Source organism: Ambystoma mexicanum, chromosome 11, assembly GCF_040938575.1.
Source record: "Ambystoma mexicanum isolate Mex_15411 chromosome 11, UKY_AmexF1_1, whole genome shotgun sequence".
Taxonomy (NCBI): domain Eukaryota; kingdom Metazoa; phylum Chordata; class Amphibia; order Caudata; family Ambystomatidae; genus Ambystoma; species Ambystoma mexicanum.
Window position 1 is genome coordinate 382,042,232 of NC_090934.1, and position 18,550 is coordinate 382,060,781.

The window sequence follows — 18,550 nt, forward strand, 5'->3', positions numbered from 1 at the left end:
GAATAGATGGAACAATCACGGCCATATCAAGGTTGATTGTCTGATATGAACTCCACACATGAAATGTCACTTGATGTGATTATTCTTAAAGGTGGAATGCCATGGATGACAGACAGGAAAGTGCCTCTGTTCATAATTAAGTCCTCTTCATCGTAGAACATATAAACTCCACTCTAAATTTGCTAGTCTTCTCCAGGTCTTTCACAGTGCTCCTCCCTTGGTCCACTCGTTGTGCTTTTGACCCTCGAACATTTGTTCCCCGTAATTTCTCCCTCCGGGATGCTATCTATGATGATCTTGTAGGTGATCTCCAACCTGGGTACACATTTGGGACTGAAGGTAAAAGCATTTACAAGTGAATTTAGGACAAAATCCAGCAGAGCCAAGGTTACCTCAGATGTTCCGTTTTATGTCCTTGAATTTCAGGAAGATCTAGCTGACCGCTGGACCATGGGACCCCGCTGGACCTGTGAAACTTTATTCTACCACCTGCTGTGGACACTAGGAAATCAAAGGTACATTTTACATGGACATGACCAGAGACTCCTAATAAGCACCTTTTTACACCCAACTCAAAGTAACCTCTGCTTTTACTTTAGCGTTTGTGTGGCCACGCCCCCACTACCCAGAACCAGCATTAAAACCAGCGTGCGCATCTATCAGAGAGCACTAACGAGTGCTGTTGGCCGTTTGCTGAGCACGGGTAAGGCATTGGCTTGCGCAGTATAGGGCACCTTATGTGCGCGAGAAAAAGGCATTCTATTGGGCTAGAGGCTGACTGCTGCCATTCTAGAGTTTGACGGTCTGGCCTCTTGATTTTTTCCTCCCATTTATCTTTCTGCCGCCACCCGATACCCAGTTTAAACTAAACAATATGGGCCCAAAGCTCCGATCACAAATCTCAAAAAGAAAGATGCAAGATCAGAGCGTGACCCCTCCCAGACTCCTCTACCACCTTGAGCTGTGCCCAAAAGAAAAAGGGTGCAGGGGCCAGGGGCATAAGGAACCTGGGAAGAGTAACTTGTATTAGAACAACCTGAAGTATCAAGTTTCATAACAGTGCTGCAAGAGTTAGGGAGGAGGAAAGAGGACCTGAATGAGGGAGGTTTAATGGTGCTGCAAGAGAAAGAGGTGGCTAGTGAGGCATTGGATGAGGGAGACCCAATGCCTCCAACAACAGCTCCATGATTAACAATTCATTATTAAATATGTGCTATTAATTCCATAGACAATCAATGGGAATCACAGCAGCATCTGTGCAAGAATTGACAGACAGAAGTATGGAAGTATTGGAAAATATGGATAATGTTACCAGATCCAATCTATTTGGGACACCAGACTTGGAGAAAATGGCACAGGAGGACTCAGTAACACAGGACGAGGACAACTCTTGGGAAGACTAAGAAGACACACGAAGGGTCCACGAGTACTGCAAGTAAATTTGAGGCAATAGCAGCAACCTTGGATACTGTTTGTGGCCCCTGCTCTAGCCTTAAGAACACAGAGCTGAATGTACTGGTGGCAAGGATTGCCGACAATTTTGAATATGACAGCAAACGAGTAGAAGAGTATTGTAGGAAATGTGGGTCAGAAGGGTGAATTGGAAGACAACTGGAGTGAGTTATGCTTAGCAATATCAGAGGATGAGTGTGGTGTGGTGACCGATGTAGTGAATGAAGAACAGAATCACTGGCGAGAGCATGAATGTGGCTATTAAACCTGAGGGTGAACAAAGTACAAAGTAAGGGAGTAAAAACGCACTGACAGAAAACTAAAAAAAATAGCCAAAGAAAAAGTGCAAACCTGGTAAAATTGGTTAAAAAAAAGCCCCAAGCAAAACGAACAGTGCCTCATTAGCGGAGACATAAAAAAACTTAAGTTGTGTGGCCAAAGGCAACAGATTTGATTTGAAAGAGGTCAATAATAAGACTGCATCAAGGAAAACCATAACTAATTAGTATGGGTTGATGGATAAGTGGTTGAATGGGATCGAGAGTGAATCGAATAAGAACGCTGCAGTAATAGAAATGCACACAGAAGATAGATCAGGAGATGAGGTCCTGAGGGAAAGGCATGTGAACTATGAACATACCCACAAACAAGTCGTCAGAATCCCCGTCCTCTAGGGAAAGGGAGATCTATACGGGCGAAATGGAAAGATTAGCCATGTGTAATATTAATAAGGATTACATTGGGTCATGTTCAAATGAACTAGGTGAAGGGGTGACCTTGAACCTTGGCAAATCAATGTAAGTCAGAAATTAATAGATCTGAAGAGAGGCCATATTTAAATTGTGGATTCTGGAACGTTTACACACAGTTCTGCAACATTGGGTTATTACTACTGCTGATATTGAGATATTGACAGCGCCTGAATATGGCAGCTGGGAAAATTGGGCAATTGTCCAGTTTGCGACGCCAGTCATTGTTGAATTTATTAGCATACACACAGAACCCCTGTGGAGGAATGGTTCCAAAATTGGAACGTAACAAAGTTACAGACAAAAGGTCTAATAATATAAGATTAATTAATATTGGACAGAAGAAAGATCAGGCTAGGTGGGCGAAAAGAGCATGGATATGTGGATCCCGGATCGGGATTATGAGAATTGAGAATTGGGGTCGGCACATGAGCGGGAATAATCTCCTGGAACACTAGAGGATTCCGCTCCCTCCTCCACAAAGATGCAAAGTGCTATGTGGATAATTGCGATATATTTGCATTCCAGGAGACCTGGGTGAGTGGCACCAGTCTGATAAATGTGTTTAATATATTAGTGAAACCTGAAGTTAGAGGGGATGGACACCCGGCAAGGGGGATTATGTATAAAGAGCCATGTGACCATTAGGGAGTATGATGAATTTGTCATCTCCCCCTTTATGCTCAATGAATTATTAATGTGTACTCCCAACCTGGGGGGGGAGGGTCGGGGGGGCATGTGGAGGCAGTGATTCAAGTGATCTCAGATACTATTGAAGGCTGGATGCTGGAGTCACCCAACCCTGAGATCATGGTAGGACATTTTAATGCATACTGCGATAAAGCCACAATTATTATGGATGAATTATGTGGCGAATTTGATACATGTGTACCAACAAAATTGAGCAGGGGTGGGAAATCTAACACCTCCCTGGGACAAATGACCAATGGAATCATATGGCTAGAATTGTTCCAGAATGGGGGACTCTTGCCTAAATACAGACAGCACAGATGTACAAGAATCCAAGTGGACCAACGGAAAAGTTGGTTACTGGGTGGATTATATGTTTGTTACCGAAAGTATACCTGTACAGTTAAAACAATTCCAACATTCTGACCCCTTACAGCAAGGTTGTCCAACATACGGCCCGCGGGCCACAATATGGCCCTCCAAGCCATTTCATGTGGCCCGCGAGGCTGTACAGACAACATTGAACAAATAAAGAAATACACTGGGCCGTGGTGGAGGACTGTTACTGCCTCTGGTGCCCCCTAAAAGGGGGGGGGGGGCACCAGAGACAGTAACAGGCCACGGCCGGTTTATTTATTTAATTGTTCAATGTTTGTCGGGTCCGTGGACCCGATTAATTTATTTATTTCTGCAATGTTGGGCGGACCCAACATTGCAGAAATAAATAAATTAATCGGGTCCTCGGACCCGGCAAACATTGAACAAATAAATAAATAAACCAGGCCGTGGCGGAGGACTGTTACTGCCTCTGCCACGGCCCGGTTTATTTATTTATTTGTTCAATGTTTGCCGGGTCCGTGGACCCGATTAAGTTCAATGTTTGCCGGGTCCGTGGACCCGATTAATATATTTATTTCTGCAATGCAGAAATAAATTAATTAATCGGGTCCACGGACCCGGCAAACATTGAACAAATAAATAAATAAACCAGGCCGTGGCGGAGGACTGTTACTGCCTCTGCCACGGCCCGGCTTATTTATTTATTTGTTCAATGTTTGCCGGGTCCGTGGACCCGATTAAGTTCAATGTTTGCCGGGTCCGTGGACCAGATTAATATATTTAATAAATTAATCGGGTCCACGGACCCGACAAACATTGAACAAATAAATAAACCGGCCCGTGGTCTGTAACTGCCTCTGGTGCCCCCAGCACCAGAGGCAGTTACAGGCCACGGCCCAGTTTCAGGGGCGCAGAGTATGCGGGTGCTCCGGCCCCCCAGGCCGGAGAGAAGAGACGCAGTATGGATGGTCCTTTGTTCCATCCATACTGTGTCTCTCTCTGGCGGCCGGGTAAAAGCCGGGGAAAAAACAATGTTTAAAAATGGTGGGACGGATGCAAAGCAAGATGCTCTTGTTATGCATCTGTCCCTCAATTTCTAAAAATCGTTTTGGGTTGGATGTATTTGTACATCTGTGCACCCCGCTTGGCAAGAGGGGTGCACAGATGTAGAAGTACACCCAACCCAAAACGATTTTTAGAAATGGAGGCACAGATGCAAAGCAAGTCTGTCCCCCAATTTCTAAAAATCGTTTTGGGTTGGATGTATTTGTACATCTGTGCACCCCGCTTGGCAAGAGGGGTGCACAGATGTAGAAGTACACCCAACCCAAAACGATTTTTAGAAATGGAGGCACAGATGCAAAGCAAGTCTGTCCCTCAATTTCTAAAAATCGTTTTGGGTTGGATTTATTTGTACATCTGTGCACCCCGCTTGGCAAGAGGGGTGCACAGATGTAGAAGTAACCCAACCCAAAATGATTTTTAGAAATGGAGGCACAGATGCAAAGCAAGTCTGTCCCCCAATTTCTAAAAAATCGTTTTGGGTTGGGTGTATTTGTACATCTGTGCACCCCGCTTGGCAAGAGGGGTGCACAGATGTAGAAGTAACCCAACCCAAAACGATTTTTAGAAATGGAGGCACAGATGCAAAGCAAGTCTGTCCCCCAATTTCTAAAAAATCGTTTTGGGTTGGGTGTATTTGTACATCTGTGCACCCCTCTTGGAAAGAGGGGTGCACAGATGTAGAGGTACACCCAACCCAAAACGATTTTCAGAAATGGAGGCACAGATTCAAAGCAAGTCTGTCCCTCAATTTCTAAAAATCGTTTTGGGTTGGGTGTATTTGTACATCTGTGCACCCCTCTCTGCACCCCTCTTGGTAAGATGGGTGCACAGATGTAGAGGTATAAAGTACCCAGCGGGATCAAACCTGTGTTGCTCCTGAGCTATCCTCCTGAGACTCCGGAGATCTGAAGTACATTTAATGATACAGAACCAGAACTATTAAGCAAGTCTAACATCTTCATCATCATCAGAATAAATCAACACTGTTGTGGTTATACAAGAGCTAATATATTTAAAGGGATGGAATTACTCCGAATGTAGCAGCACTATTCAATAACCCAAAGTGCTTAAGCATAGTTAATGTGAAAATATGACACTTCTCACCATTGGGACAGTACTGCCTTGGACAGAGTTTTAAAGTGAAGAAGTGAGCAAGTGATCCGGGGTATGCAGCCCACACACACGCATGGCATTCCCATGCATCCACTTGCGCGAATTGCACCAAATTAGTGAGATTGTGCTCCAAGACACACGCACAGTCTTTGATCTGAGGTTTGACACACTCACAGGATGGGATGGCATTTCGTTCTCCTATCCTAGTTGTGTTGCTCTGCCTTTTGAGGGCTACTACAACCTGGATGATTATAGAGGAGTGGAGTAGGGGCAGTATTGGCCTACTGGGATGCAACTGGAAGGCTTAAAGCTCCTTCTTACTTGCCTTTAGTACATGCAATACATGCTAGCCAATGTTTCCACTGTTCTGCACCCCACTGCCCCCCTAGCACCAAGTTGGCGACTACGTGCAAATGCGGTCATATAAGTGCTGGTTATGTCACTTCCTATATTTGGGCACCACCCGGGAAATTCATAAGTCGGCTCCCCTGCCCGATTTATTTATTCAATGTTTGTCGGGCCCGTGGACACGATTAATTAATTGATTTCTGCAATGTTGGGTCCGACCAATAAACCGGGCCGTGGCAGAGGTCTTTTACTGCCTCAGGTGCCCCCTGGAATTGGATTATGCTTCTTTCAGTACCACAGAAGTAATGAATGTGTATTACAGAGATAAGCTGGCCTATGTATTGGGCACACTGCACATGCTCAGGCAGCATCAATCATGCCTTGTAGAGGACAATGCTGGCCTAAATTGGTAACAGCCAGCACAGACATGTTGCTACAGAGGCATATTTTGGGCACAACCAGCATGCCAATGTGTTACATCAGTGACAGTGCTGTTTTACACTGTGGACACATTGATCATTAAAATGTGTTCTGTTCTACAATGTTCTTGTCTGCTGTTAGTGACATGGAATGTACATGTTCCCCTTTAGAACTGATTGTAAACGTATGGCTTTTTGGTCACTTTTCCTGCTGTAAAATGCACAATCTCAGCCCCATATTTGGAAAAAAAATCTTGGGGGGGGGGGGGGGGGGAGACCCCCCCCAAACCCTCCCTATATTGTTATAGCTCCCTCGCCACGCTCGGTCGCCCCCACTATTTCCGAGAAATATCAACACATACACACTGGAAGAAATCACAAGAAACTAACCTTTCATCACTGCCCCCGACACCAAAAGCTATCTTTGGGACTGCATGGCTATGCCTTTGATGCTATTGTGTGAAAGGTCACACACCATCGCTTTTGAATATACTACTTTGGGTGAGGGTGTTCACTTTTGGCTCGCCGGCCCTCCGGGTGACAAAAAGTGAATGCTTCGGCCCCACATTCAAAAAGGTTGGACAAGCCTGCCTTACAGTGATCATACAGTGCTTAAATGTAAATTAAATACGGTAGATAATAAAAAGACCCATAATGTGTAAAAATTAATATCCAGACCTCAGCGGGTGAGAATAGGATACTATGGATCGACAAAAACGTCATTAAATTCGATGAGATGTTGAACTTCCTCTCTATTGACAGCGAGGATATGGACCGATCAGGAATGAAGGGGCTGGGTGAGATGCTTGGCACGACATTAATGACTACTAAAAGAGTCAGTGTCACACAACAAACGGGAAAGAAGAACAAGTTACTCTCTTACCTGGTAACATTCTTTCGATGGGATGGTCGGACGACATACTCCATATCTTTGACAGTAATCACTGCAGCACAGCTGTGGTGTTAACTGTCAAAGATATGGAATACGTCGGAGGACCCAATCCCCTCGAAACACTAATACGTATGATAGAGCTGTAAATAACGAGAAAAATTGATTGAGGGAATAAGGAGAATAAATATGCCACAGGCATGGACTGGGAACAGAAATGTAAAATGGAGGCGAAACTAGGCATGAAATATACGAACTGGCTGAAGGCCCATAAATATATTAGACGTGTAAACTGGACACAATCTTTTGAGCTATGCAAGACCAATGATTCAAAGAAAAGTTGGTAGACAACACCTAATGGAGGATGGTAATACGGATATAAAACGTGATACCTGTGGATGATTGGGTAGAGTATGTTAGCCAACTATATAATGAGAAGCATAAAGAGCACTGTCTGAACATAAAGCTGTGGGAAGATAATCAGCTAGAACACCCCCTTCGGCTATGCAGATATCCGGAAGGTAATTAATAAAATGAACACGTCTAGAGCCCCTGAGCAATGTAGTCATAAAACGAAACACAGCCAAATAGGCTAGACTATTCCTAAATGTGTTTACTAATATTTGGCAGAGTGGGGAAATTCCAGAAAGCTGGAGGAAAGCTATACTAGTATCATCTTCAAAAAAGGGAGTGAGAACTAGCCTGGGTAACTAGCGTCTGCTGGCCATGGCAGATACCAGTATTAAGATATTTTGCACTCTTGCTGAAAACCATTAACACGTGGATCAGTGAAAAGAATCTACTATCTTCACAGCACACTGGTTTTAGGCAGGTTCTCAGCACCCTATATAACATGATCCCACTAAACCATATCTCCGATACGATTGGTAAAAAAGGGAATAACCTGTATGTATGCTTTATTGATTACTCTAGAGCCTTTGACTGTGTTGATAGGGATAGGCACTGGAGTAAGATGTTGAATTGGCATGTATGCCCTATAGTACTACACTTCCTAAAAACTATGTACACTGATAGTACCGTGACCATTGTGACCATTTGCCTGGCCAAGGGCGCCATTACTACCCCCTTGTGACCACTAATATGGGCTTGAAACAAGGATGCGTAGCATCTCCTGTATTATACAATCTTTATGTCGCTGATATGAAGGAAGCCCTTGAATCTGTACATGGATATCCCCCGAAAGTTAACGTTAAGATAAGCTGGATTTCATATGCAGATGATACTGTCATTATGGATAAAACAGTTGGGTGCAGAGAATGCTCAATGCGCTGCACCCATTTGCAAAGAATAACAATTTGTGCACTAATGCAAAAGAAATGAAGGTTATGATAATTGGGTCATGAGCACATAAGAATAAAAAGCAAAGATACATTTGGAAGATAGATGAGGAGTTATTGGAGGTAGTAGAAATCTATCCCTACTTAGGCATCCGGATAAAGAACAAGCCTCCTAAAACATTCTATGACAATATATTAAAGGACAAGATGATGAAAAAGTGGAATGTTATTAGGAGATATATGGCAAGAAAGGGGCGATATTCCATTGAGGGATTCCTTAAAATCTATAAAAGCAGCATTATGAATGGCATACTGCATGCTTTGGAAACATTGGAGGCCAAAAATAGGACATGGTTTGATAAAATGGAGGGGAAATTATGGAGATCGGTCCCAAGATAACCAAATGCTGTACCAGTAGAAGCCATAAGATGCTAACGCTGCTTCGTATCCCCGACTACGGTGTTGAAAATACGCTGCAGTAAACTCTATATTAAGATAGAGCTGTCGCATCTGAATCAGGGAAGCCTATTGAGTCATAGCTACGAACATGGATAACATGGATAATAAAACAAACCAAATTGAGTTAATGAAAAATCTACAACTGAGAGTTATATCCTTTTTCCACGATATTGGCCTGTCTAGGCCTGTGTATGAAATGGAAGCCATCGATACACAGGAACGCCTAAAAAAGGAAAGGGAAAAAAAAACAACTAAAAAAAGCCACGGAGTGGGACATAGCTAATCTAGCAGTGGTATGCACACTACAGTGTGCTGGGATTCATGACGGCAAAACCCAGAAGCTACGTAATAAAAGTCTGTAATCAGGAATTCCTGCGATTCATTTGATTACTCTGTTTTAACATATTACCGTGCTGAGTATGTGGGGGCATGGACTTCTGTCCCGTATAAAGAAAGATTGTGCCGATTGGGTAGGAGAGAGGTGGAAACGATCAGACACCTATTAACAAATTGTAGATGTTTGCAGGAATACTATAATAGGGGCTATAGGGACCTGGTAATTGATAAAGGATGGTAACCACAGATCAATTCTGGTCTGCCATCCTCAAAACAGAAACACTGGTGAATGTGGGAGCCGATACCACATTTGGAAAAGAATAACTTAAGATGCAAGAACATTTGTAAAGGATGAATTGTATTTTACTTTTTATAAATATTGGTTTTAACATTATCATGTTGATTTTAAGCAATACTATGTAATGTGATATGTACAGAATTCGTAATTAATGTTATGTAATGAATGTAACCGCTTCTATGAAATGTGTATACGGTTTTAATTAACCAATCGCACTATAAACTAAATAAATAAAAAAGAAAGTATTTCAGGAATTTGCTGTGCCGTTTGAATCTGATCTTCAATGTCCATAACCCCATTTCACAGTTTTTTGTATTGCTAATGAGTCGCCAACAGCAGGTGTTGCAGAGATTAAACTCAGATTGAGCGAACATACTATAGCATTTTGAAAAGTATGATGGTCCGGTGTTGAGGCCCAGATTCCAAAGATCCTGCCAAATCTTACATTTTCTGCAAACCATCTGCGAAGGAAAAGAGGCTGGAGGGCTCCTTAAGTAGGGAAAAAGAGCGGCAACCACTCTTTTTCCCCACCTAGCAAGCCCCGCCCACATGGTGCCAGAGGCCAGGTAGGTGCAACAAGCAGTACAGGAAAAGACAGTACACTCCAAGCAGAGTCTCGCGAACGGGACATAGAAAAGGTTACGGGGACAGGAGGGATGTTGCAGACTAGCAGGAAAAGCTGTGAAGACGCAAGGAGCTGCAGAGCTGCTCCTGGGCGTCAGGCCCCTTGCGATAGCAACATTAATTCATCCCGAACTAAAGATGAAGCCAGCATGTGACCACGGAGCCGCACAGAACGCTGCAGAGACACCTGCTGACTCCAGGGTGGAACGCAAACCAATCAGCTGTTTCACAAAGGCGCAGGCAGAGTTAGAGACGCAAAAATAGATAACTATGAGATTGTTAATGATGAAGAGCATACGAATATTTGAATGCAGTCAATACAGTGTTAAGAGAAACCCCAATCCAATACAGGTGCATTAGGTGCCAGTGTGGGGAAGACGTTTGAGCAAGTGCTACCATAGGCCAATATACCAAGTACCTCACGGTATAGACCATTTTTGTATAACCAAGGAACTGAATTAGGAGAAGTACTGGCAGGAAAGTACACGAAGCAGTTGAACGAATATAAAGATACCCTTGAAGGCGAGTATTCTAGGAGGACGAGACTGAATGAAGATTCCTGGCAGGCAAGTAGACCAAGCAATCTGCAGAGTAAAGGAACCAATCTTACAGAAAGACAGTTGTAAACCTTGTGATTTAAACAAGAACTTTGTGAATCTAGTGAAGGAACAAAGGAACTGTTAAAGTGGAACTTTTGTCATCTTATTCAGGGTAAGAATAAAATGTTACCTATTCATGAATTTTGTTGAATCTGTGAAAACGGATAGTTTTTATTTTTTAAGAAAAAAAGAAACCAGGGTAAGGGGACTAACCCCTGGATCCAAGGGTCTTCACCTTGGAGAACATTTTTGTCGGTGACATGTGTTACATTCTTGGTTTAACACTTTTTGCCAATATTAAGAAAAATACATTTCCTTGCACCCTTTGTTTTGTTTTAGCGTGAGGGTCAGAATAGGCAGTTTTGGACATAAGGATGGCTTTTCAGTTACTAACTTCCTGACAGACTGAATCTTAGTTTTGATTTTTAGGTAGGGAAACTCCTCTTAGAATAGGGCAGTTAGGCAGTTTCCCAACCAATTTCTGTTTCAATAAATGTCTTTGCTTGAGAAAATAAATATCTCGAGTCTGACTTATTTTTTGACCCCTCAACGCCCTGCAACTTCATGTCTAGATCAGGTCGAAAGCCATGTTGTGTACCATTACCTTAACCTCTTCTACTAGCCACTTTATTTCCTGTTCTTCCACTGGCAGGTTTAGCCCCATCCATTTTCTCATGACCCCCCCCCCCTCCGCCCCAAATCTCCCCCTTCCTTTCCACATTTGCCATTTTGTTCCTATCCTTTAAACATGCTCATTGCCCATACTTGTCAGTACCATTTTATAAAATGCCCATAGCATTTGATAACTGTCAACCAAATGGGTTATGCTGAAAATACTCCTCTGTGGCTTTGGTCACAGCGGCCCTCAACTTTCCCCCCAAAAGATGGAAAGCATTTAATCGCCATAACCTTTCTGTCTCAAAGTAGGGCACATTACGGAAAACTATAAATGGGATTGTTGAGAAAGACCACATGACAGGTTTCTTGCGTTGTCAATTTTGGATAGCTCAGGGCAAAGTTCAAACAGGTTACATATCCTTGAAAATGAGTTATGGGCAACTAAATAAAACTAGTTACCCGTTTTCCAAGTGTGTTCCACCTTCCAGGTATCAAAAGGGCTCATTCTTAACTGAAATATGCAGCCCTAAACGGCTTCCCCAGTATGTAAACTCAAAAAAGTATTTACAGAATGCTGAATATCAGGTCCTGATCGGTTTGTATTAGAGGTAGATGATCCCACACCAACAAGACCTGTGCTTATGCCTAGAAAACTTCAGCCAACACGTTCCAAGGAAAATAAAAGGCCTCTTAACTCACCAGTGAATGAATCGGTTGCGAGTGATCGAAAGCAGCTTGTTGCTCTCCTCATAGTAGAAGCCTCCGGCACTCTCACCATACTTCACACTGCCCGTAACTGGATTGACACCTAAAGAGGGTCACAAGAGACAGTCAGAGGGGAAACATGGTGGTAATGTACAGAACAGCATTCAAATTGCTGAGGTGGGATGCAGGAACCAAAATTATGGCCTAAACATGGTAACATCTTAGTTAGCGGCGGTGGTACAACTGAAAGATGGTCATTGTAAAGACCGGAAGGGGAGGGGGGGTCTGTACTTCCGCTCTATTTGGTAGAGGAGAGACAGAGACCCCTGCCAAGATTCTCTATTGTGGTAGCAACGGACGATCAATCAAAGCCTAGCTTCTCAAGAGGTGATCCAAGCTGGTTCTTAAGTACAGTGTAGTCCCCAAGCACCCACAAAGGAATGTCCACACTATCGATGAAAACAGTCTTTATATAATTAATATTGAAAGTGATGTACACTAGCACGATAACTCACTTTGTACGTAGAAATCAACAATGGCAAATATGTACAGTTCTAAAGTGGTACCACTAACGTTATCAGATCACATTAAAGTGCATACGGTCAGAATGACACACAGATCAAAATAAAGAGGAAACCAGCAGTAGAGAGGAAGGAAAGCAAGATGGTTGAGCAATAGGCAGAATACTGGTAACTACCGTCAAACACAGTTCTGTGTGGAGATTCCCCTCCCCCCCCACCTGGGCAACCTGTAGATGAAAGATACAAGCCAATTTCTTATTATTGTTCACACTAGACTTTCCAATAGTTCTGCAACCCCCCTAAAGTACCTTAGCGTTGTAGCGTTCTGCATCGGGGAATTGACGGCCCTTCTCGAGTGTCCTCCCTTTCAGGCAGGAGTCACGGGTCGAACGTCCGACGGAGAACAGGTCGAGCTACGACGGTGAAGTGGCCGCGTCTTTCCTAGCGGTGCTCATTGACGGGGAAGCGTAAACTTCCTGCCAGGAAGAGGCGTGCAGGGCACCTTGGTGTCGATAGTTCTGGACCGCAAAGAGTTGAACTGTGGCCCAGCAAGGGCGTCAAGTCGTCGGCGTCAGTGGTCTTTGGGTGGTGGGAAACCCACTGGTGGATGCTCCTCAGCGCGTCAGCAGTCAGGCTTTCTCCAGCAGGATACAGCGGTGACGATGCGGACGAGAGAGTCCTTGGATCAATGAAGTTCTTGGGCAACGGGAGCAGGGCGGCTTCAGTCGGCGACGGCGGTCGTCGACAGTGGCGGACAACAGTCCAGGCGCTTCTCCTTGGAGTTCGGCAGCAATCCCTGTATTCGGTCGGCAGCCTGTCGAACGTCTATCTACCAGGGAGCTTAAGCAAAGATCAGCTGTGCACGATGGTCCCTCGTAGCTCGGGAAGAGGGCGCCTTACCAGGTCCTCTCTGGGTCAGTTCTTGAGGCACAGCAGCTTTCAGATTGTGAAGGAGAGCAACAGCAATTCTTCTCGTCCAGCAGGGCTTCAAGGTGAAGCTTCAGTTACTCCAGTTACTCATAGTGAACTTCAGCTTCCGAACACGATTCCTAGCAGTGAGTGGTCCCCAGATATACTGTTGATCTCCCATTCATTCCACTGGGTCACACTCAAGCATCCAATCATGACTACGGTCATTCATGCAGGCAGGCAGGCAGCCAGCCAATCAGGCACACGGGGCTTTCAGGCCATTCACTTCTCTCCAGACACTCACAACAAGTTATGTGTATTGGGACAAGTACCGAGCCATTCAACACTCCAAGTTGCATTCATACCGGTTTCGGGCAGGGCTGTCTCAACCATTGTGTCAAACACCAGATACTAGACAGCCACAACATAGAATGTATATTTGTCACACACTCCATTCACCCAGGTCCCACCCACAGGCGTACACACAACATATGGTCATTGAGAAGGCTCCAGCCAGTCTGGTTGGCACTTCCCCACACTACCACATACAGAACTTCCACCCAATAGCCAGTCAGGGGGAAGGGACAGAGGCAGGGCTTCCCGGAACTTCGGGAAGATCAAGTTAACAGGTGATGGACGACAAGAGGCCATGGGGGTCATTTTGTCTCCATCAGGAATCTACCGATTCCAGTGACGGGGCCTGGGCATCCCAAAATGGAGGACGCTCAGGACACCAGTCATTTCAGCACGGAGCTGCCACCAGTCCGTACCCTGCTCTGTGGGTCACACACAGGTGCCCAAAAACACACTAGGGGCACAGGGTTTTAACCCCTACCCATGGGTGCCATAAGGGTATCCCACGGGTCTGTTCACCAAACCAAAAGAAAGCTGCACCACCAGGAGTCACACTTGAACTCCTGCATGGAAAACACGACAGAAAATACAATAAAAAGCAGTAAAGGACAAGGATACGGAGGGCCCTGTCCCTCCGATGCATTTCCAGCATCAGTGTCATATGGACAATTAAGCTGATATACGCCCATGTACACTCATGTTGGATAGCAGGAAATACTTTACAAAAAAAACTGAATTCTTCATCAGCAGGATCAAGAATCAAGAGACCGCTCTAAAGTGCGAGTTGAAAATTTCAGCCAGGTGCATACAACTTCCTGTCTGTTTAAAAGAAAAAAATGTATTTGCATTTCTTAATTACAAACAATACTTTTTACCCCGCCCCACCCCCCACTGAATACACAAGAAACCACCCCCTGCGCCCACTGTTCCTGCATGCTACTTTACAAGAAAATAATAAACAAACTTAAGAGTCAATGAATGCCCAAAATTCAAAGGTGCGGAGGGCAGTGTCGGACATAGTCACTTTGTAATAACTTCAATACTTCCACCCAGTCTTGCGAAAATATTAACTGAGCCCCTTGAGATATGATCCATTCAAGTGCGACATAGTTCCAACCCCGGTGTATCCATTCAGCGAAGTGCAGAGGGTCCTTAGATTTCCAGTTCTGTGGTATACCCAATAACGCAGCCAATTGGAGTATTACATACATTTTACACATCTGTTTCGAGCACTCATTTTTTCCTCAAGAATCAACAAAAGACTAGACTTCAGAGAACTGGGTTTCATTGCCCCAAAAATGTGTGCCAATGTGTCCAACTTCTGCCCAATATCCCCGCAATTTTGGACAACTCCACCAGATATGTCCCCAATCCCAAGTAAAACCACATTGCCTCCAGCACTGCATTGAGATAGTTTGTTTCATTGTATGTAACTGAGCCGGCATATAATGCCATTGGACCGATCGCTTACACCAAAATTATCCTCACTTGAATTGAGTGGGTATATTTGGGAATATCTAACCAAAGTGCCTCCCATTCAGCTTGCGAGATGTTCCCCCCCAAGGTGATCTGCAATCGAGATCTATAAAACGGAGAAATAGCGGGAGGAAACTCTGCCATCATTTTATATAGATTCGAAATTACAGCCTTGGTCCCGGGATAAGAATTTTAAAAAAAAGAAAACACATGTACGTTCGCTCATTGCCACCAGCTTATTCTGGGGGGCCAATATCAGTAGCTGACCTGGAAATAATGAAAGCGGGCTGATTCGTTTAGTCCTAACTCTGTTTTACATTGATTGTAGGGCTAGACTACAGTGCCTTGAAACATATCTCGCAATTTCGAGCATCCTGCCCGTTTCCATTTACTAAAACGCCCTTGGATCCCGGCCAGGGGTGAATTGGGGCTTATGGAATAGCGGCGTACAAGGTGACGGGAACGTTGTGAAAATTTATTTTTTAGCCGCTATGTTCCACTGTTCCTCGACTAAGCTTGTGATCAAACTCTTGTGGATATTGTGGGGGCGATCCCTTTTGGGAAGCCAAAGATTACCATTTAATTGCGGTCCTCCTATTGCCCGATCTATATGCGCCCATCTTTTCTCCGATTTTGTCGCCCACCAGACTTTTACGATACGGAGTTGTGAAGCTTGATAGAATTTTTTCACATTAGGGAGACCTAACCCTCCCTTGATCGTAGGTATAAATAACATGTCATATACAAACCTTGGGATTTATTACTCCAGACAAATGCAGATATCGGTCTCTAACTATTTTTTATAAGGGGGCTGGGCTACGAAGTGGCAGAGACTGGAACAATTTAGGAAGAATTACCATTTTTAAATCGCATTGATGCAACTAAGCCACGACATCGTCAACGGGCCCCATGTTCTTAGTTGACTGGCAATTTCTTCCAATAATGGAGGGTATTTGACTTCGTACATCTGTGATAATTCTGGAGATCCTACAACGCCCAACAGTTTAATGCCATCTTGTGCCCAGCCAAATTGAGTTTGCAAATGCATTAGCTGTACTTCCTCAGTAGGCAAAGAGATTTAATATGTCAGATTTGGCAGGATTGATTTTTAATCCTGCCACCGCCCCATTGTTTTTAAGTTTGTGTTCGATTGAAGCTGGAGTTCTTACTGGGTCTGTTACAAACAGCATATCGTCTGCATATGCCATGATTTTGAGCGGAATCCCCCCTCCCCCCAAAGCTATCATTCATTTGGTGTATTTTAGCTAAGAACGGTTCCAGACATAGCGTAAAAAAGCAATGACCCGCTTAGTCCCTCTCTGGAGCAAAATAGGTGGGGAAAGCGGTCCATTTATTAAGAGACGGGCCATCGGCTTTCTATAATTTACTTCAATTTTTCCAAAAACTTTGGGCCAAATCCCATTTTTATTAGTGTTAAAAATAGAACCCCCCCCACTACACCCGTGTACCTTTTTCCCTACTTTTTTCAAAATGTGACAAATAATTCTGATATTATCACGAGTCTGCCTTTGCTTTATGAAACCAGATTGATCTGAATATATAATTGCGGGAAGCAGAAAATCAAGCCTATTCGCCAAAATGTTTTAATATATTTTTTGCGTCAATATTTATAAAGGGCTATAAGAGCCACATCTAGTTGGATCTTTCCCGGGTTTTGAAAAAAACTATTTTTGTCTCTCGCATTGAGGATGAAATATGCCCTGAGCTAGCAAATTAATTGTACAAATTTACACATTTCGGGTTCAGTTCTTTCAGAAATATCTTGTAGAATTGGGTTGTGAAACCATCCGGGCCCGGTGATTTATTCAGGGGCAGGGCATTTATGACCATACCTATTTCTTCTGCGGTTCTATCCCCTTCCAGGCTCTCCCGGTCTTGGCGATTGTCAATTGCTGTTAAATATGCCACCTGTTTTCTTTGATCTGGATATTCTGACCAATACAAATCTGGATAAAAAGTATGGAATTGCTATACGACGTGTGGGGTTTGTGACCAACTCCCTGGAGAGGGTTTGGATGGATTGGAATGTTTGAGAGGCTATTTTTTGGGCGCAGTTGTCTAGCTAGCAAGCAGTGTACTCTGTTGGCTTTAACATAATACTTTTGTCTAGGTTTTTCTTGCTCAAAGTAAATTTAATTTGCCTGCCACTTTTCTATATAACCTTTGATAGCTGGACCAGTAGTAGTCACCATTTTCTTCCTTGTTTGTTTTAATTCTAACTCCAAATCCTCTATACGCCACTTCCGCTATAAGAGCTCCCCAAAGTATTGCTTTAAAGCATTCCACGTTACATTTACAGAAACATCTGATTGCGCATTCAAATCGAAACATTCTGTGATTTTAATTTTCTTCACTACCACTTCGTCCCCCAAGAGTTCAGATGAGAACCCCAAGGACCAAACCCTCCGAGGTGTCCCACCCAATCATAGCTCGAGAATAAGCATTGCATGGTCAGATCTCCAGGTTAGACATTTGTGTGACCAACCCAAGCAGTGGCATCGTAACCCAGACATAATCTATTTGAGAAAAAGCCTGATTGACATGTGAATAAAATGTGTAACCTCTGTCCTGTCCGTTAATTGCAGGCCACACATCAACCAAAGTGAAGCTAAAAAATGTTTGCTTTAATGTTTTGGATGGCGTTAGTTTCGGGGAGTAAGTTACTGCACTGCGGTCCTGGGTCGGATCGCAAGCTATATTTAAGTCACCCATTAGTACTATTCCCCCTCCCCGAAAGCTTCCACTAGTGTGAGGGTTGACCTAAAAAAGCCATCCAGGCCTGTGTTTGGTGCGTATATTGAAGCCACTGTCCACCCCCGCCACCTTACTATCTGCATTTGCCTGAATCACCCCTATGTATCGTCGCAGTCTAAGCTTGAATCTGTCTGCTTAGCATATATGAGTCTCTTGGAACGCCACCGAGTCCGGTTGGTGGTGCCCCAAAAGCGCTTCTAGCTTCCTGCGTTTTGCCAGGGCATTCAAGACCTGTACATTAAGCTTGAGGCACCTGAACGATATTCACTGATACACAGAAATTGACAGCTTAACCTCAGGAGGCGACAACGTGCGACATTCATCAATCTCAAACAATAACACCATGCAGCAGAACCCTACCCCTCTATCTAACCCCTCCCCACTTCAGTAGTCCCCCATCTTCCCCACTATATCCCATAACAAAGTCTCCTGGTGTGAGCCACTGTTACTAACCATTAACCATTCCCCAGGTAGAAGACCCCAGCCGTGAGTCATCTTTAAACCCCCCCAGGGC

General features: G+C 44.0%; 1 protein-coding gene across 1 annotated transcript in view; it reads right to left on the minus strand.

The window, feature by feature from the left end:
* NUP160 (nucleoporin 160) overlaps nt 1-18,550 on the minus strand; it is a 1,937,143-nt gene that overhangs the window by 1,864,423 nt on the left and 54,170 nt on the right. Inside the window, exon 2 of the mRNA XM_069623088.1 lies at nt 11,996-12,104. Coding sequence (XP_069479189.1) covers nt 11,996-12,104 — 109 coding nt within the window. The remainder of the gene's footprint in view (nt 1-11,995; nt 12,105-18,550) is intronic.